Source organism: Petaurus breviceps, unplaced genomic scaffold (assembly GCF_028583685.1).
Source record: "Petaurus breviceps papuanus isolate PSGF00001 unplaced genomic scaffold, PetGlider_PUasm1.0 379, whole genome shotgun sequence".
Taxonomy (NCBI): Eukaryota; Metazoa; Chordata; class Mammalia; order Diprotodontia; family Petauridae; genus Petaurus; species Petaurus breviceps.
The window spans coordinates 774,766-796,230 of NW_027186303.1; the positions used below are offsets into that span (position 1 = coordinate 774,766).

General features: G+C 40.6%; 1 protein-coding gene across 1 annotated transcript in view; it reads left to right on the forward strand.

Moving 5' to 3' along the window:
• The window catches only part of STAB2 (stabilin 2), a 166,431-nt gene that overhangs the window by 63,552 nt on the left and 81,414 nt on the right, over positions 1-21,465 (forward strand). Inside the window, exons 26-35 of the mRNA XM_069099363.1 lie at positions 17-112; positions 1,799-1,894; positions 8,397-8,444; positions 9,980-10,116; positions 10,976-11,090; positions 12,334-12,411; positions 18,127-18,225; positions 18,323-18,430; positions 19,667-19,798; positions 21,017-21,145. Of these exons, the coding sequence (XP_068955464.1) occupies positions 17-112; positions 1,799-1,894; positions 8,397-8,444; positions 9,980-10,116; positions 10,976-11,090; positions 12,334-12,411; positions 18,127-18,225; positions 18,323-18,430; positions 19,667-19,798; positions 21,017-21,145 (1,038 nt within the window). The remainder of the gene's footprint in view (positions 1-16; positions 113-1,798; positions 1,895-8,396; positions 8,445-9,979; positions 10,117-10,975; positions 11,091-12,333; positions 12,412-18,126; positions 18,226-18,322; positions 18,431-19,666; positions 19,799-21,016; positions 21,146-21,465) is intronic.

Here is a 21,465-nt window from a genome sequence, read left to right on the forward strand (position 1 = left end):
CATTCTGGAATTGCAGCATACCTGTGAGTGTAAGAAGGGATTCCGAGGCAGTGGGATGGACTGTGAACCTGTAACATCATGCTTGGAACAAACAAGGAAATGTCACCCCCTGGTGAGTAGCTTTTATTGGGGAGGAGCAGCAAGGTAGAAAGCAGAGATCACAGGATTCACATTCTAATCTTGGCTGGGCCATTTGACTGGATGACCCTGGCAAGTCCTGCTACCCAAGTCTTTGAACCTTAGTCATTTGAGCTTCAATTTCCCCATATGTAAAATGGGGCTAATGAAACCTGTAATACTCAACTCACTGGTTTGCTGCAAGGATCAAATGAGTTAATAGAAGTGAAGGGCTTTCAGTGATTCAGCAAACATTTATTAAGCACCTGTTATGGGCGAAATCCTGGGAACACAAAGATAAATAATGATGGCAGTTTCTGACTATGTTTATTGGACTCAAACAACCAACAAGCATTTATTAAATGCCCAATATGTGTGAGGCTTTGGAGGCACAAATACCAGAAATAAAATAGCCCCTCCTCTCAAGAAGCTTATATTCTATGAGGAGACAACAAGGACCTACATGTGAATATACCAAATAAATACACATGAAATACAATATAACTAAGTAAAAGTCATTAGGGTGGGAGTGCACTAGTTATTTGAGGGAGATCAGGAAATAGTTCACATATAACGAGTTACTTGAACTGAATTGTGAAAAAACAAGAGGAATTTTCTGAGGTGGTGATAAGGAAGGGTAAGACATTCTAGGCATGTGGCACAGCTGGAGGAAAAGCCTGTAGGTTAGATATGGGCTGTTCTGTGTGAGAAACATACAGAAGACCAGTTTGATTGGATTACCCAAAGCAAGGAGAGGAGTAATGTGTAATAAATTTGAAAAAGTAGGATCATAGATTTGGAGGTAGGAGGATCTATCTCCCTCATTTTACAGCTAAAAAAACTAAGGTAGGTTCTAACCAAGTTGTAAGAGCTTTATAATCCAGTCAGAAGGATTTATGTTTCATCTCAGAGGGAAGAGGGAATGGCTGAAGCTTTTTGTGGGAGAGGGAGGAAGGGGGAATAATGACCTTTGAGATGCCTCTCAAGTCAAAATCCTGTGATCAGAATCTTCCCTCTAGGTCTTACTATCTGTGCGACCCTGGGATGTGAGGAAGGTGATTTAATTTCCATGTGCCTTATGCAGCTCCTTAGGACTTGTCTGCAGCTAGGTGGCGCCATAGTGCACAGTTGCTAGACCAGGAGTCAAGAAGGCTCATCTTCCTGAGTTCAAATCCAGCCTCAGACACTTACTGGTTGTGTGGCCCTAAGCAAGTCACCTTGTTTGCCTCAGTTTCCTCACCTGTAAAATGAGCTGAAGAAGAAAATGGCAAACCACTCCAGTATTTCTGCCAAGAAAACCCCAAATAGGGCCACAGAGACACAACTGAAAATGACTAAACAATGACAAAAAAGAATTATGTATTCAAATATTGACTGACTTCAGGCTGCATTGGTGGAGAGAGTTTCCATACTGAGTGTTCCCCAACTTAACAAGATCACAGCTCCTCCAGCTGTTTCCTTATGCACATGGATATCTTCCGTGTATTTCTTGTATATACTTCATTATTTCAATGTTTGTCTCCATTAGAATATAAGCCCTTTGAGGACAGGCATAGTTTAGTATCAGGCACATTGTAAATGGTTAGTCAATACTTGTTCGTTGGTTAGAGGTGTGCAGATAGATCTAATATAGACCCTGCCAGTGAAGGAAATCCTTTTCCTGTCACCTTCCTTTTCTCAGGCCACCTGCCAGTCCACTTCCTCTGGCCTCTGGAGCTGTGTTTGCCAGGATGGTTATGAAGGAGATGGCTTGATGTGTTATGGAAATGTAGCTGTGGTAAGTCATCTGAATGAACCTTGTTTGAAAAAAAAAAATCTAGAAATAAAATTAAATCTTGTGAAGGTGACTTGAAATCTAATAAACTTTCCCAAAGAGCCATGAACCAAATTCAATTGTGCCTTGTCCTATGGCACCAAAGACATTGAGACTTCCAACATAACAGTCATGAAACCAACAAGGTCAGACTTGAATCATTCTATTTGAGTTCAAACTCTTTCTTTATTAAAAAAAAAAAGCATTTTATTTAAGATAGGTTGGGGAGATAGAGGTTCCAGGTACAAGAAAATATAATTAACAAAAATAAACTCTCTTAGGGTGGCCAGGTGGCTCAGTGAGTAAGAGCACCAGCTCCAGTGTCGGGATGACCTGGGGATTGAATCCAGACTCCAACACTTAGCACCACACCCAGAAATAACTGGCCGTGTAACCTTGAGCAAGTTACTTAACCCCAGGTGCTCATAAAAAAAAGAGAGAAAAAAATAAACTCTCTGATTAGGACCCAGAGGAAAGGATGTCATTCACTAATTGTGTGATAGGAGGAGAATATAGGCTGCTCAAGTGGAATGACAAATAGCCCCCCAAGCATTCCACTGGTGCCCTCTTGAGGTCAGGAAAAACCTAGGAACTCTTCCCTCACCTGCATGGACCCTCTGAGAACATATGGAAGAGCATGGCCAACAGTGGGCACAGGGTGGGTGGGCATAATGGGGTTGTAATTTGCATTGCTGGAGACCACTCCCAAATAGATGAGATCCGGAATCCATCTGCATATTGGGGAGGTTACACTGTTTTCATTATAATTGTGGCAAGTCCTTCCTTAAGCCACAAGGTGTTTGTTTCTCAGTGCTAGAGACTTTAGCATTAACCTCTTAGCACACCAGGAGGGGACCTTTCAGGAGGGGTCAAGGAAATGCACTGACCTTGAAGTCAAGAGACCTGGGAGCCATATCCTCCTGGTGAGCATCACTTTCTTCATCTAGTGCCTAGCACAGCACCTGGCACTTGACTGAAGCTTCATAAATATTTGCTAATTGATCTACAAATATGCAGGGAGGAGCTAGGATCTTTCTCTGGGCCTCAGTTTCCTCTTCTGTAAAATGAGAGTGCTGGACCTTATGGCTTCTGAGGTCTCATCTAGCTCTAGATCCATGACCCTAAGATTAATCATGCCCCCAAACACCCAACTCTTGTCTTCTAAATGTGTCAATAGATCTGGCATCTATATTTGGCTAAAATGTCAAATTGGTTGTTTATATGCTGTAGCTGAGACTTTATTTTCTCTCGGTCTTTGACAGTGTTTTCTTTCTGCATTGAAGGACCTTTGGCTAATATAATTATCCTTTTTTGGCTTAACTTCTTTTTTTTGAGGCAATTGAAGTTAAGTGACTTGCCTCATGAGGGTCACACAGCTAGTAAGTGTCTGAAACTGGATTTGAACCCAGGTTTCCTGACTCCAGGACCAGTATTCTATATATTGTACCTCCTAGCTTTGGGCTTAATTTCTATTAGGTATTGGCTCATTGAATTAGCTTTAGAAAGGACCATATAGATCATCTATTCTATCCTCCTTGTTTTACAGATGAGTAAACTGAGGCCTAGAAAAGTGATATTTTTTCCCAAGGTCACTGGGATAGATTATAATGGAGCTAGGATTTGAACCCAGGTCTTCTGACTTCAAATCCACCATTCTTTCCACTACACTGAACTACTCCTCCAGCTTGGCACAGAAAAAATCAATCAACAAGCATATCCTAATTGTCAGACACTGTGCTATGATCTGAGGATATAATGACTAGTCCCTGTCCTCATGGAGCTTACACTCTTATCAGGAAAACCATGTGTACAAATTTAAGAATATGCCTTCCCCCCAAAAAAAGAAAACTACAAGATGAGAGGAGAGGAGAGGCACTGACAGATTGAGGATTAGGAAAACATTGTTATAGAAGGTAATTTTTTAATAAATTCAGTGAGAAAGAATACCTGAGAGTCACAGGATTTGGGTTTGAGTCTTGGCTCTGCCACTAATTTACTGTTTACCAGAGGGCATTTCACTTAACTTCTCTGTTCCTCAATTTCTTCATCTACCAAATCAATCACTCAATCCACAAGCATTTAGTAAGTGCTTGCTGTATGCCAGGCACTTTGCCAAGCACTTGGGAACACAGAGAAAAATCAAAAAGAATCCCTACCCTCAAATAGCTTATGCTCTTTTTTAAAAATAAATTTTTATTTAGATCTTTTATCTTTCTATCACCTAGATTCCCCCTGAATCTCTTCTCTGGTCCCTCCCAAAGGATCATGCCTAATTACAAAGGATTTATTTTTAGAGAAAAAGAAGAGAAAACAAATTCAACAAAACTAATCAATACATTTTTTAAAAATGTTTTGGTATTTATATACAATGAGTTCCCCACATTCAGTAAAGTTTAGGGAGGGGAATGTTTTCTCCTATCCTCTCTTTGGGGCCAAATGTATTCTTTCTTTTTTTTTTTTTTAAGCAATTGGGGTTAAGTAACTTGCTCAAGGTTACATGGCCAGTTATTTCTGGGTGTGGTGCTAAGTATCTGAGCCCAGATTTGATCCCCAGGTCATCCCAACACTGGAGCTGGTGCTCTTACTCGCTGAGCCACCTGGCCACCCCTAAGCAATTGGGGTTAAGTAACTTGCTCAAGGTTACACGGCCAGGTGTTTCTGGGTAGGTAATAAGTGTCTGAGCCCGGATTCGATCCACATGTCATCCTGACACTGGAGCCAGTGCTCTTACTCGCTGTGCTACCGGGCTGCCCCAAATGTATTCTTTCTAATATTGCAACCTTCATTTTTGATTGTTTTGTGGTGATAGTTCTTTCAATTTCCATTGTCATCATTATGTCTGTTGTTTTCCTGTCTCTGCTTCCTTCACTGTGCATCACTTCATATAAGTCTTCTCATGATTTTCTGTATTCATCACATTGATCATTTTTTACAACACAGTAAGATTCTGTTATATTCATATAACCACAATTTGCTTAGCCATTCCCCAAAAGATGGCCATCTATGGACTTTGTTTCCAATTCTTTTAGCATCTTACATTCAAATGAGAAACATGTGCATAAATCAGTATATACAAAATACATACCAAGCAATTTGAAGGTAGTATTAGAGAGGAAGGCACCAGCATCTGGGAGGGAGTCCAGAAAGGGTCTGCTGCAGAAAATGACATTCGAGCTGTCTTGAAGGAATCCTGGGCTTCTAAGAGGCAAAGGTTAGACTAGATGAGCTCTAAGGACTATGAAGGATCCAAAATTCTGTTATTCTTATGTTTTCAAGTGAATCAAACTGTGAGTTTCCCATAGTGGGTGCATGATGAATGTTCATGCATCACAAAGAACTCCTCTGGGGCTGCCATAGATACCAGTTTCTAAAGCCTCTCTCCTCTCAAATCCCCTTGACAACATCCTTTCTCTCCATTATCCCCTGCCTCTTACCATAATGGAACTACTTTTCTAGATGAGCTGGCTTTAAAATGATTCCATTTAGAATCAATTCAGCTTTACCAATCCTATAATAGTACCTCATCCCAGAATGCAAACAGGGGCCATGTGCTTGGTAAGTCAGATTTATCACAAGCAGCCTCTACATTCATACCTTCATATTCCTCAAAAGAATGCCCTCCAATTTGGGACAAGTCATGGGAAGAATCAATTGGGCTGTTACCTACCTACCTAGGCAATCAATCAGAGGATATCAGGCATGCCTCGTAGCCAATACTTGGAATAACTAGGAAGAAACCCAGCCCATAGAGAAATCAGCCTCAGTAGAATTTTAAGAAGGGAGTTGGTGCTCTCTCATACTGCAGAGAGGTCAAATCCTCCCTACACTTAAAAAAGTCTTCGCCTAGTTCTTGAATTCCTATCTAAGTCAATGGGATCTTCCTCACCATGCACTGAGCCATTTTGACTTTGCTTTTTCCATTTCTACTATATTTAAAACATCCACAAAGGTCACCAAAGACCTAGAGAATCCCAGATCCCATGGGTCAGCTTGCATCTTCATTTTCCTTGAGCTCTTTTTGATATTGGATAGTTTTGATCACCACAAAATTCTCTCTTGGTTTGATTTCTCTAATATGCTGCTACCCCAATTCTATTCCTCCCTCTCTTACTCCTCCTTCTCTGCCTCTCCTGATTCCATTCCCATGTCTTTACCTCCTAAATGTGGGCATTCTCCAATGGGAATTCTCAGGGTTTTTTTCTCATTATATGTTCCCTTGAAGACCTCATATATCCCCATTATACAGATGAACCCCAAATATATGTACTGTATATATTCAGCCTTAACTTCCCAGATTACAGTTCTCCCAGACTGTAGTCAAGCAACAAACATTTATTAGATGGATACTTCATGCCAAGTACTGTTAGACACTGAGGATACAAAGAGAAAAATGAGACAATTGCCGCCCTCAAGAAGCTTAGAATCCACACAGAGATGGCCTCAGAGTCAGGTAAACTGGGATTCAAGTCCTGACCTTCACCTATCCTGGTTGTAGGACCTTGGGTAAGTCACTTCAGGTGTAGTTCCCCAGACACCTCTCTAAGACCCTAAATTGTAGAAAAGGTACCAAACCATATCAGTAGACTAATTCCCTTATGGAAAATTCTCCATTGGAAAATAACATGTGTCAGGAGTTCTCAAGTTTTTGGTGTTCTGGGCCCCTCTGGGAATCCAGTAAAACCTGTGAAGCCCTTCTCAGAATAATGCTTTTAAATGTATAAAATGAAACACAAAGGAAATAAATTATTTTGAAATATGGTTATCCAAATATATTTTTAAAGTTTATAGACCCCAGGTTAAGAACCCCTAAAATAAGTGTCAAATAATATGCAAATTATATTGTAATATGTACATTATGTAATATATACATACATAAAAACAGATATATTCAGGGTGTCCCAAAAGTCTTATTGCAGTTTTAAACCTAAGACTTTTGGAACACAGAGATGTAAGGCAAATTCCGACGTATGCATCTAGGTGGCGCAGTAGATGGAGTGCTCAGCCTTAAGTCAGGAAGATTCATCTTCTTGAATTGAAATCTAGCCTCAGAAACTGACTAGCTGTGTGACCCTGGGCAAGTAACTTCACGCTGCCTCAATTTCCTCCACTGTAAAATGAATTGGAGAAGGAAATGGCAAACCCCTCCAATATCTCTGCCAACAAAACCCCAAATGGGGTCATGAAGAGTCAGATGTGAATGAAACAACAACAAAAATTCAGATGTAGGCATTGATGTAGATATTTTCACTTAAATATCCCAAGAGACTTTCTGGATAGAGTATGGAATTGCAAGAGGTCTAGAATTTTTTAGTGATGCTACTTAGTAATAATTTTTTTATACCTGAACTTTCATCAGCAAAGGGAGTTCTTGGTGAAGAACTTTTTCTGCCAATACAAATCAGCACCAATTAATACTATTTCATATTAAATATTCAAACAAATTGTATTTTATCTGTTTGACATCTTTAATGCAATATAAGTAATATGTTTATCAAGTTGTATTTATTTTGTTATTATTGGTAAATTTATATTTGTTATGTTTTATTACTCATGTTTATAATAAATTTTATTTCTTTTTGTTTTGTTATTTTTTATGCTTAAGGAGTTTGTACTCTAAGGGAGAAAACAAAGCAATTCATAAATACCTTTCATGCATATAAGGACATGATGAATATAAGAGCAAAGTCTAAAGAAAATGCTATCAGGATTCAAGGAGGGAGGGAGATCTTACTTTTTGCTGGGAGGAGCAAGATGGAATGGATGAGAAGAGATAGGAGAGTCAGAGGAGGCTGACTCAGAAAAGGATGTAGCACCTGAGTTGGGTGTTGGAGTTCTTTCAATCATTCCCTCTGACTTTGCTCATGGGATTATTTCTTCACCAGTCTTTGGAATAATGAAGTCTGCCAAGGCTTAAAATAATGAGCAAATCTGGCAATGTGCATATTGTCTAATAGCTAATGAGCTCATTAATGTCTCCATCAGAGAGACTGGCAGGCATGAGCTCAGAGCCTAGAAATTTGAAAACGTGCTAAGCTAGAAATATACTGTGATGATGCTTCTAATTGGTCTTTCTCTTGTGTGTTCTCTCTCTCACTCTTTCTTTTCTTCCCCACCCCCCTTTCTGGCATATCTCTCTTTTCTCCAACCTTTTTGCCTTCCTTTCTTTCTCCTTCCTCCCTCCATTGCCCTTGACTGCTTTCCTTCCCCTTCCTCCTGCTCTCTCCCTCCTCCCCCCCTCTTTGTCTCTTCTTTCCTTCCCTCCCCCCTCTCTCCCTATCTCTCTTTCCTTTCCCCTCTGTCTCTTTCCCTATCTTTTCCCTTCCCTCTCTCTTTTATCTCTCTCCCTCTGTCTCTCTCCCTATCCTCTCCCCTCCTCCTTTCTCTTTTTTTCTCTCTTTGTTTCCCTCACTCCCTCTTTCCCTCTCCCTCATTCTCTCCCATTTTCATTCACATTCACATGAATAAGGAACTGTCCTTTCTATCCGAAGCCACCATATTTAACCAATGGGTAAATGTAAGTATATTTATATGAACTTTGGAGTAATTGGGTAACATGTACAATCTTGGGGAAATGAAATGCATTTGGTGAAAAGAGATTGGAATTTGACAGCTGAGCCCTGGAGGATAAACTATTGTTAAATCCTTATGTCCCTTTCCTTCCTGTGCTGAAGGCCTAAAGAAGGTGCCAACTAAACATAGGAAGTAAAGACCCTGCCTTTGGCCTTTGAGACTCATGGCTGTTACTCTCAGAATTCAATTCAACTAAAGAAGCATTTTTTTTAAGCACCCATTATGTGCCAGGCACTGTGGTTGGCAATAAGGATAGAAAGAGAAAAAAGAAAAGTAGTCCCTGACCTCAAGGAGCTTACATTCTAGAAAGGGGGGAGCAGAAGGAAAAATTGGGGAGATAAGGAAAGGTCTCTTGCAAGGGACAGCACTTGAGTTCATCCCTGAAGGGGGCTAGATGTTCCAAGAGGAAGAGATGAGGAGGAAAAGCACATGGTACATAATAAATGTGGGGCATTTTCATGCATTTCCTTGTTTTGGAGAGGTTCTCTTTGTCTTTTGAGCCTTCCCAATAAGTTCTAGCTGTGTGGTAACATTAAACTCTTTCCCTTGGTGAGGAAAATATCCCAAGTCATTTCTCTAGACAATTTAACTATTGCAGCCTGTTCATCCTGGTCCCAATCCAAAGAGTACATGAGGTCCTACCTGAAGTCAACACCAGGCAGATTTATAAAGTAGGCCAAGTCTGCCTTTAGGATTCCAGTTCCTAGCCATCTACCAGGCTCCCAAGACCCTCATTCCCTCCCACTCCCCCACCAAGAACTGCATTCCTATCCTTATTCATACTAGCATCTACATGACTGCTTACTTCACATGTGGCCTTCCTAGAGAGATTTGTGTTTTGTCAGATATCAACTTATGGTATATCTAATTTTTTATATAATATTGAAGGTCAGAATGGAAATTTCCAATCCAATCCCACTAGTATGTTTGTGAGAGAGACAGAATGCTAACCTCAGAGTCAAGAAGACGTGCATTGTGTCAGACACATACTGTGACCCCAGACAGATTGTTTAATCTCCCCATGCTCCTCAGGGGACACTCTGAGACAATAAGTCATGGGCAGTGCAATTGACCATGTGCATTGATAGAGGGGATTCTCTGCACCAATGAAATCTCAATGATTCCTCCTCCTAACCCATCTACCCAAGCAAAATGGTCCAGGGACTCTCCTAGGGGCACAAGACAAGCAAACAAAAACAAAATTCATATGTAAGATTGCTGGGTTTATATACCAGAGCCCTTCCCAGAAAAAAAAGACCCAATCCAGGGCTCACTCACTACTCTGAATGACCCCCATTTCCCTGCTGACCACAACCCAAGGGACCTCACCACCCAACCGCAGAATTCTCCTGGGAAGAGTCTCCGGCAGGATCCAAGACATAACCCATGGCCCCTCCCAAGCCCCAGCCCACTTAGCTAGCACTGCTTGTAGCCTCTCATGTCATGGTGTGGAATCTATTCTCTCTTTCTCTGGTTTAGGAGGCCTCTTCACAAGCAATGCTCGCAGATGCCTCCAACCTTACAGTCCTGGTACCTTCCCCACAAGCCATCGAGAATATGGAGCAAGATGAGAAGACCTTTTGGCTATCAAAAAGCAACATTCCAACCCTAATCAAGTAAGCACAGCCCCTGTTTCATTCCCAGACTAAATGGCATCCATCAATTGTTGCTTCTGAGCAGATCTTGAAGGGTGAATCCATTGGTTCCCCGTAGCACTTTTCTGAAGTGGTTCTAGAGACATACTTTGATGAACCTGGGCAGGTCCTCCAATAATTATTTTAGGCAGTAATTGGAGGCACTGGTTCTGGGATCAGGCCTAGGTTTAAATTCCTACCTGTGTGACTTTGGGCAAGTTATTTAACCTCTGGGCCTCAGTTTCCTTATCTGTAAAATGAAGACTAGATTGCCTCTGAGGTTCTTCTCAGTTGTAGATCTATGATCCTATAATTGTATGAGATCATAGCCCATCCATGCCTTTTCATCCAGAGTGGCATGACACTGACTATGGAGTCAGAGCACATGGGTTCAGTCCTACCTCTGACATTTACTCCTGTGTAACTTTGGACCAGTCACTTAACCTTTCTGACCTCAGTTTCATTATCTGTAAAATGAAGGAGGTTAGACTAGGTGGCCTTCCAGCTCTAAATCTGTGGTACTCTTTTTCTGTGGCTTCTGATATTCCTTCTGTCTCTAGACCCACAATTCCATGGCCTGTGTCTATGTTTTCCCATACATCCTCTCCAAAGGATTCATCCAATGGGTGGGTGGGCACCTCTTCCCCTTCTGTTTGACAAAACATCCCATGATATGCCAATTCTCCATCAGTTCCCACCCCACAACCAGCCCATACTTTCTTCTGATCCCACATCTCTCAATAGCATCCTTTGTGCCCTTTCTCCTGCACAAGATGTTGGGTTGGGTTTTTTTAATGCCAACGTTGTCTTTAGACCTCACCCTTGTGACCTTTGGTTTTAGGTATCATGCCCTGGTGGGCACCTACAGAACCTCAGACCTCCAGATCCTGTCCTCTTCAGACATGCTCGCAACATCTTTACAAGGAAATTTTCTTCATTTAGCTAAAGTGAATGGGGTAAGAATATTTCAAAAATGGTTTTCATTTTCTTATATCTCCCTGCACTTATCATGTATGTGCCTATTGTCTCCTCCATTAAAGTGTGAGCCTTTTGAGGGCAGGAGTTGTGTTCACTTTTTCTTTGTATTCCCAGAGCTTAGCATGGTATGGATGTCCCTGGCCCATAGTAATTGCTTAGTAAATGTTTATTAATTGATTGCCTCTTGGAGTTCATAGGATTCTAGATATGAGCTAAAATGGACCCATAGAGACATGTAGTCCAAACTCTTATTTTACAGATAAGGAAACCAAGGCAGCTTGCCAGCCAACTACTATACTCAGAAAGCCACATCTACAGAATGGAGTTTTTACTTTCTCCTCTTCATGAATTTTTTGTGTTTGTTTCAGTCTGAATTTATAGATGTCATCAGGCAGTAAATTCTCTTATCAGGAAACTTCCTTTGCCAATCAGGCAGACTGCTCCTCTATGCTGGAAGTTTTAGACAGTTGTCCAGGGTGGCCAAGAAGTTAAGTGACTTGTCCAAAGTGACTTAACTATTATGTATCAGAGGCAGGATTTGACTTTGAAGTCATGTGTGCACTCTGTTATAGATAACATTTGTAGAAGGGGCTCCCAAGTTGGAGAAATAAATGATACATCAGGTCATAGACTTATAGATTAAACCTAAATAAACTTTAAATGAAGGTCATCTGGTCCAACCCCTCATTTTACAGATGAGGAAACTGAGGCCCTGAGAGGTTAAGTGATTAAGGTCACACATGTATTAAGTGGCAGAGCTGGGTTTCAGACATGAGTTCTGTGATTCCAAATTCAACCCTCTGCTATTCTCATTGGGAATTTCTGGGACAAGGTGATAATAACTGTACACAAAGAGAGGAAAGAAATCATGGGTAAAGAAGAGGCCTATTGCTGTTTTTAACCTGGCATGGATGCTGTGTCCTATGTGCCCTTGGACCAGTGATTTCATCTCTGAGTTTCATTCTCTGTTGAATGGCAGGGGGAGGGAGCATTTGGACTTGATGACATCTAGTTCCTTGACAATCCTATTTCTGTAATTCTACAATGCCTCCATCCTCAGTCTTCCCCTCTTTCACAAAGAAATGGGCAGGATTGTTGGAGAAGCTGCCTGGGAACCCTCTGCTGGCTCTAATTCCCCCTGCCCCAGCAGCAGTCACAAAGCCACAAACCCAGAGAGCTTGTCCCCACTAACCCACTTTTCCGGTCTTGTTTTTGTTCCAGAATATCACCATTGAAGGAGCTAACATCGTGAACAGCGACAAGGCAGCCACCAATGGCGTCATTCATGTCATTGACAAGGTAAGGATTTGCATTTCTTTGCAATGAAGCCAGGTTTAGTTCTTCATCCCTTTCTCACATTTCTCCTAAACAAGATCTCCTGGAGGAAATCATGGAATCTTTAGAAGTCCAGATCTGGAAGGGACCTTTGAAACTAGCTAGTCCAACCCCCTCATTTCAGAGAGCAGGAAATGGAGACCCAGAGGGGGAAATGATTTGCTCAAGGTCACAAAGCCACTTAGAAGCAGAACCTGGGTTAAAATTTTGGTCTGCTGAGTCATGGTCATGTGTTCTTTCCAGCTAATGATACCTGCCTCTGACCACGAAAACAATGCAACATAGATTATGTTAATTTGTGATAGTCTAAGTCAATATAGAGCTGGCAGGGATCATTTCTATTTAAGTTTGATACCACTAATTTATAGGTTCATAGATATAGACCTGGAAGGTACCTCAAAGGCCATATAGTCCAATCCCCTCATTTTATAGGGGAAGAAATTGAGACCCAGGGAGTAGAAATGATTTATCCAAGGTCACTCTCATGGTAAACTCCAGAGGTTGGACTTGAACCTGGGTCCTCTGACTCCAGAGACAATTTCCCCTTCAGCTTCCTGAATTCACCTTCATTACATTTAAAGAAATTTATTTCATTAATCTAAATGCAAAAATAAAACTATTGTGATTCATCCTTTAACTTTTTTCATTTTATTTTTAAACATCCATTTTTTCTCCCTCCCAGCACCACCTTCTGATTTAAGAGAAATAAAAAACCTTTACAGCATATATATACATATATGTACAAATATAAATATGCATATTCACATGTAAATATATATATGTGTACATGTGTATATATACTCATATGCAAGCAAATTAAATTCCCGTGTGAACCAAGTCCAAAAATGTATGTCTCATTACAAATCTTAAATCTCTCTCCTCTTTGTCAAGAAATAGGTAGCAGGCTTCATCATCAGTCCTCTGAAACCATGGTTAGTCATTGATTTAGTCAGAGTTGTTCAATATTTCCAAGCTGTTGTCTTTATGATGTTATCATATAAATGGTTTTCCTGGTTCATATAAATGGTTCTCCTGCATCAGTTCTTGGGAGTCTACCCAGGTTTCTCTGAAGCCAATCTTTTTGTCAGAGGATTGCGGCAGCATAGACTTAAATCTAGAAGGGAACTTGTTCAGTTGTTTTTCAACTGTGTATGACTTTTTGTGACCCCAGTTGAGGTTTTCTTGGTAGAGATACTGAAGGGGTTTGCCATTTTCTTTTCCAGTTCATTTTACAGATGAAGAAACTGAGGTAAACAGGTTTAAGTGACTTGCCCAGAGTCATACAGAAAGGAAGTGGCTGAGGCCATATTTGAACTGAGGGACATGGGTCTTCCTGACTCCAGATGTGGCACTCTATGAGCTATGGTTCCACTTAGCTGCCCAGACGAGACCTTAGTGGCAACTTATTCCAAATTTCTGTAATCCAAATTTAACTGACAAGGAAATTAATATGAGTGCTTTCAAAATGTCAGACAACTTAGTCACTCAAAAAGCCTACTGTGTGCCAAGCCACACTACTGTGTGAGTCAGAAAGGCAGCCTTTAGTAGTAGATAGAGAGCTGACCTCAGAGTCAGGACTGGATTCAAGTCCTTAGTCACTTAGTCTCTCAATGCCCTAGCAAGTCTCTAAAATCATAATAATAACAACAACAATAGTTAGCATGTATATAGCCTTTACTATGCAACAGGCACTGTGCTAACTTCTTTGCAAATATTAACTCATTTGATCCTCACATCAACCCTGGAAGACAAGTGTGATTATTATCCCTATTTCATTGAGATAAACAGAGGTTAAGTGACTTGCCTAGGGTCACACATACAGCTAGTATCAGAAGCCAGATTTGAACACCAGACCTGGTGCTTTATCCAGTGTTAAATATGTTTCAAAGCAGATGTTAATCTACATTTTGGAAGAGGTTGTTCCTCCCAAAGACTCCCTATACCAATGAAATCATTGGTCTAAAAAAAGGATGTCTAAACATTTCTAACAACATCTGTGTATTTGTATCATAAGTTTAATTGGAGTAGAAAAGAGGGAGGAAAGGCAGATTTACTATTTTCTTCCTTCTCCCTATCAGAAAAGGAGAACTGGACAAAAATAGCTAAGATTTTTATAGTCTACTAAGGTTTTGTTTTGAGTGATTAAAAGACTTCTTTAGTGAAGTCAACAAGCTTTTGTTAAGCACTTACTGTGTCCCAGGCTCTGGGCTAAGAGCTGAGAATACAAATATAACAAAAAAAAAAAGACAGTCCCTGCCCTCAAGTAGTTTCCACTCTAATGGGGAAAGCTGGAAGGATAAAGGAAATTGGGGAGAGAAGTACTCACTGGATTTTGTAGGGAAAGACTGGAGGAGGGAGACAGTCAGGAGTACAGCCTGGAGAGGAATGAGTAATAGGAAAGAATTAAGATTTACAGAAATGGAATCGGAGTTCTTAGGACCACTAGTTTTAAGGCTAGCAAGAGCCTTAAAGGGTATCTGATCCAACCTTCTCCTTTTTACCAGTAAGAAGCTTGCCCAGGGCCACACAGGTGGCATATAGCAGAACTGCAATTCCAAGCCAGGTTTTCTGATTCCAAATCCAGCATCCTTTCCACTCCACCAAGACTTTTTTTTAGTCTTTTGGGATCCCATGATTAGGGATTCAGAGGGGTAACAGACCTCTGAGGCCATCTAGTCTAGCTCTCTCATTTTCCAGATTAGCAAACATCTATCAAATAGGTAATAAGAAGGAAAGAGATTCACTCAAGGTCACCCAGGTGGCAGACAACAGCTGCAGTTATTTGAGTTTCATTTAAAACTGGAAACAGGACCTAGAGGACATTCATGGCTTAGAGGGTGCAGGAGGAGGATGGAGAGAGAAAGGCATCGAGGGAAAAAGAAATAGCTATCTTCATTTTATGTGTAATTAGACACCTGATACCTTGCTCTTTTATCTTGAGATTACAGGAAAAAGTCATCTATTGTCAACTTAGGAAATAGAAACTATTATTCAGAATTCTTGGGGCATTCTTTTGCACAGATGAGATTGTAAGCCATTGTAACAGTCTGGCACTGAGCTTCCTAATATTTCTCAGCAGATGACTGACTCATCATCTCCAGAATCCATGCAGAGTCTAGGTCTGAATATAATGCAAAACCCCATTACTTATATTAGATACTTTTCCCTTTCTGATTCAGTCTTTTAAAAAATAGAACACTGCAGAAATAGAGATTTCTCCTTGATCTTATGATCCCTGATTTTTACATCCTCCATATTCCCAACATTTTATCCAAAAATCGCAAACTCTCAAACCTGAAAGAAATCTCAAAGGCCATTCAGTATCTCTATGATACCTTAGATCAGTCACTCCATTTCCTTGGACCTCAGTTTCCTCATCTGTAAGAGGAAGGAGTTAAAACTAGGGCACCTCTATGGTCCCATCCAGCTATAAATCCAAGATCCTATAAATCTAAGATGTGCTTTACCCTCCAAGATTACATTCCATCTTCCCTGTATGTCATGTATGTAGCTGGTTGCCTGCATGTTGTCTCCCCTGTTGGACCATGAATTCTCTGAGGGTGGGGCCTAGTTTTGTCTTTCTAGTGCTTAGCCCAATTCCTGGTAATCAGGAAGCATGTAATAATATTTGTTGACTGACTGATTGACTTACCATAGCAACAGTCCACTCCATAGTATCCCCAACAAGTGATCATTCTGTTTCTTCTTGATGACCAGTGAGGAGAAACTTAGTACCTCCCAAAGCATCCCATTCCATTTTGGACAGCTCATATTATTGGAAAGAGTTTCCTTGTTTTGAGCTAGAATCTATCTTTCTGTGACTTCCACCCACTGGTCCTCATTCTGCCATCTAGAGTGAGCTGGATTCTTCTTGCCTATGAGAGCCCTTTAAGTACTTACAAATGGCTACCATGAAGGCTGAGTCTTTTCTTCTCCATACTGACCATTAGAATTCAGAGCCATCTTTGACAGAAGCAGGATTAGAAATAGAGCCATCTTTGAACCCCCATCCCCATCAACCCCCATCCCCAAGCAGCAAACATTGGCCTCTGCATATATATAGATATCTATCTATCTATCTATCTGTCTGTCTGTCTGTCTATATCTATCTATCTATCCATCCACCTATCTATATCTATATATCTATATCTATCCATCTATATATGCATATATGGCAACCAGGGCATAATGAGTCTCGCTGAATCCTTCCTGCCCTCTAAAGCTCTCATGAGAGGCAGCATGGGGGAAATAGAAAGAATCTGGGATTTGGAATCAAAGGACCTGACTTCCTATGCTGTCTTTGCTATTATTGTGTGACTTTGGATATAAAATGAGGAGATTGGAGTAGAAGGCTTTGGAGGGTCCTTCCAATTCTAGGTCAATGATTCTATGACCCTAGGTCACTTTACTGGAACTTAGTTTCCTTATCTGAAAATGATGAAGACCTGAAGGGTTGTTTCCATGCATAGATCCATGATCACATGATCCCAGACAACTTCAGTGTCAGACAGTGCTTAATTAGAATAAAGTGAATTTAAATTAATTGAAATGAATCATGTGTCTTAAAGAAGAGATAAATTAATCCACAAGTATTAAAAACCAACTGTGAGCCACACTCTATACCAGACCTTGACCATGCAAAGACAATAAATAAAATAATTGCTACTCACAAAGAGCTTACAACAAGTATCCCTCTAAGAAGAATGCATACAAAGAGAACAAATACAAATAAACAGAAGGTTGGTCATTCCAAGATAGATTGAGAGGGAGTCATGAATAGTCGAGATGATCCAGAAAAACTTTACTTAGAGCAGTTTCTTAGCCTTGGTAGATATCTGGAGCATCTCTAAATTTGGATGAGAAAATAAAAAAGAAAATTACACCTTGGTTTTCACTTCTCTCAAAGTGAAAATTAGCATTTCCTTCAATTATTTAAAAGCATGGTTCTGAGAAGGGGTCCATGGGCATCACCAGACTGCCAAAGGGACCCAAGACACAACATTAAAAAAAAAACCATTGGACTAGAACAGGGATGGGAAAACCTGTGGCATCAAGGTCACATGTAACCCTCTAGGCCCTCAAGTGTGGTCCTTTGACTTAATCCAATGGATTTTTTTTATTTCATCAAAGGGCCACACTTGAGGTCCTAGAGGGTTACATGTGGCCTTGATGTCACAGGTTCCCCACTCCTGGACTAGAAGAATGAGAGACCATTTAATAATAAAATCTATAAGGGATTGTTGTTGTTGTTTTTCATACCATGCCTTTGATAAAATGAACTCAAATTATAGTAGCAAGAGAAATATCAATTCCATGGTCTATTTCCCAAGACTGTACATTGATTAACATTGGAATATGTTCTATGGGAGAGAATAAGAAATTTTCTCTAGACTGGGAATCTTTTTACTTGAGGCAGAAGGCTGGACTAAATGATGGATGTCCCAAGGTCTCTTCTAGACTTTCAGCTCTAATAGCCCATGAGGTGTGATACAGACCATGGCACTAAGAGTACTCTTAGAAACATTCTCAGTTCCCCTATCATTCAACAATTGAGAGGGCTAGAAGAATCTCTTGTAACTACTACTCTGGCTATTGAAATATGTTAACTGGCATGCCCATGTCAGCAGGGTGAGTCACATGTTATCTAGGTTAAAGATTTTCTTGGGCTCCTTCCTCTAGGTCCTGTTACCCCAAAGGAGTATGAGCACCTCATTACCCAACCTTCTTAACCGACTGGATCAGATGCCTGACTATTCTATCTTCCGGGGCTACATCATTGCAAGTATTCATGTTGTCTTGGGGAAGGAATTGTTTTATTTCTATGAGAAATAAAATCACTTATATGTTCTTTCTATTTTCTTCTTCTTAACCCTAGCAATATAACCTGGCCACTGCAATTGAAGCTGCTGATACTTACACAGTATTTGCCCCAAATAATGAAGCCATTGAGAATTACATCAGAGAAAAAAAGACTGGCACACTAGTATGTATTAGACCAAGCCCCATGGCTGTGAGCTCTATGTTTATTCACTTAGAATGTTCAGTAATTGAGGGTCACAGACTTAGAGTGGGAAGGGAAGTCAGAAACTACCTAGTCCAACCCCCTCATTTTAAGATGAGGAAACTGAGGCCTGAAAGGTTAAGTGACTAGCCTAAATTTACACAGGTGGTAAGTAACCAAGCTAGGTCCTCTGACTTCAAATCTGGCTCTTTTCCCACTGTCCCTATGAGCTCATTTCTGGGCATGTGTGTGAATTAACTTTTCCTTATGTTCAAAGCTCATGTGCTTTGTACATCCTTGCCTCTGTGTCTTTGTTCATACAGCATGGTATTGGGTGCTATACTTGGAATCAAGAAGACCTGTGTTCAAATCACACCTCTGACACTGCCCATGTGACCTTAGGCAAGTCGCTTAACTTTCCTAGGTCTCAGTTTTCTCATCTGTAAAATGAAAAGAATGAAGTAGATGACCTCTGAAGTCCCTTTCAGTTTATCACTAATGAGCCTATCATCCTGTCTTTCATCTTCTCTACCTGTCTGAATTCTGCCCATCCCTCACAGCTCACCCCAATTCCCATCTCTTGTGCCATCTGGCCCCTAGTGAACTCTCTTCCCTCTGAAACAGATAGGGATACTTACTATTTACATCAGTTCTTTGTCACTTATTATCTATCTAGATGAACTTCATTTTGTCATGTTTCTATATCTCCATCACACTATACAGCCTCCTTGCACTGTTGCTATGTGATTGTCTCAAGGCCACTCATATATATATATATATAACTTAGCCCTTCAGTTTTGCCTTATGATCAGGGAATGTTTTTGTCTTTCTCCATTTCTTTGTACTAGATAATATTAGCCAGATCTCCAAAAACAAACCCATTCTGCATTCTGATCAGTCCATTCTTTCAATTCAGGTTTATCTCATTAGATTGGAAACTCTTAGAGGGTAGGGGCTAGTGTTTTCTATGTCTTTGGGTCCACCACAGTGTCTAGAACAAAGCCTGCCATAGTCATGAATCAACATGCATTTTTATTAAGCACCCACAATTGTTTACATATGTACAAAGCAATGAAACAAGCCCAAATTAGAAGGGAATTTAAATTTGCATTCTAGTAACAGGAACAATGAGGTATAAAAATATATGCAGCCTAGAGTAAATAATAAAATGCTTTTAAGCTGCTGAGGGGCTAATTAATCAAAATTATATATTGTCAGGAAGAGAGTATACTCCGCTACCATATTATTCTAGAAGAGAAACTCCTCAAGAATGATCTACACAATGGCATGCATCGAGAGACCATGCTGGGAGTTTCATACTTCGTTGGCTTCTTTCTCCAAAATGGCCAGGTGGGTGGTGTCCTTATATCACAAGGTTTCCATCATCAATCATTAGTCTGACTTATGGATCTTCTAGGCAATGCCCATATTTCCAGTCCTGGACACCACATTTTGAGAAGGATATCAAAAATTGAGAGCATGTCCAAGGGAGGGCAGCTAGAGTGAAGGAGCTGGAGATGAGCATTCAATGACCACCTACAGTAACTAGGAATGTTTGTTCTTGAGAAGAGGAGATTTAAAAGGGACCTTATAGCTGCCTTCAAAGATTGGAAAGACTGTCATGAGACAAGGTCATCAAATCCTTGTGCTTGGAACTGGGTAGTACAAATGGAAATGATGGGGAAAAGCTCCAGAGATGAAGGTGTAGGTATGATGTAAGGAAAAAAACTCTTTAATGATTAGAACTGTCCCAAAGTGGAATGACTGTGTGATGGACAGCAGTTGACAGATATGAGGGATAGTATGGGGGTAGAAGCAACAAGATTTGGCAAGTGATTGGATAGATAGGGTGAAGCAAGTGTGATATTCAGTTCGTAAACCCTGGAGACTAGAAAAACAGTGGTGTCCTTGACAATAATAGGGAAGTTTGAAAAGAAAGTGGGCTTATGGGAAATGGCAATGTAACAAGACCTGAAGTACAGTTCATAACCTACTCAAGGTTGCTTAGCATGTGCAACTCCCTCTGAACCATTCAAAATGAAAAGAAGAGATTGGCTCTTACTAAGTAGTCACTACCATGGAGCCAGAACCCATCTTTCAACAGTCATCGGTACCAGCCAAGAGATGATCTTGGGGACTAGGGTTGTTGTTCTAGGGGATATAGAATTTTTTCAATGGCGTCTGAACAGCTGATGCTGTGGGTACCTAGGTAGGTACCTAGGTAGGTCATTTATAATTACCCTGAGGACCTGATGCCCAACTCAGAAGAGGAAAGGATGGCAGCGTGCACATTGTAGACAGAGGACAGAGTAGGCAATTCTTAGGAAATAGGGGCAGGCATGATTATGATGGAAGCAAGTCCCACAGCTAGCTACTGCAGTGAAAGAAGAGTGTGCCCATCTTCCTATTCCCCAACTGGTTGGTCACAAAGCTTGAAGTCACCACAGTCCCCTAGCAGCAGCTCCCAACCTCCCTTTTGGAGACCCCTGGCTTAGAATGCTCCAGATATCGGCCCCCAGGTAAATAACAAAACAGTCATAAATAACAAAAAAGTCCTCTTTCTCACAGCTCTTCGTAAATGAGGCCCCAATCAACTATACCAATGTGGCCACTGACAAAGGTGTTATCCATGGTTTGGGGAAAGTCCTGGAAATCCAGAAGAACAGATGTGATAGCAACTATACTACCATTTTACGAGTAAGTGGTCCCCAATTACAGGTGATACTATCAGTCATGAGAATCTCAGTCCCCCAAAAAAAGCATTAAAAATAAATTAAAGGGTTAGGAATAAGGACATGGGGGACAAGGGAAACTATTGCTATTTATTTCATGCAAGCAGTTGGTGCCACAATAGTAAAGCACAAGGCATGGAATCAGCAAGTTCAATAATGTCCTATGCCCCCATTTGGAGTTTTCTTGACAAAGATGCTGGAGTGGTTTGCCATTTCTTTCTGCAACTCATTTTACATATGAGGAAATTGAGGCAAACGTGGTTAAGTGACATTCCCAGGGTCACA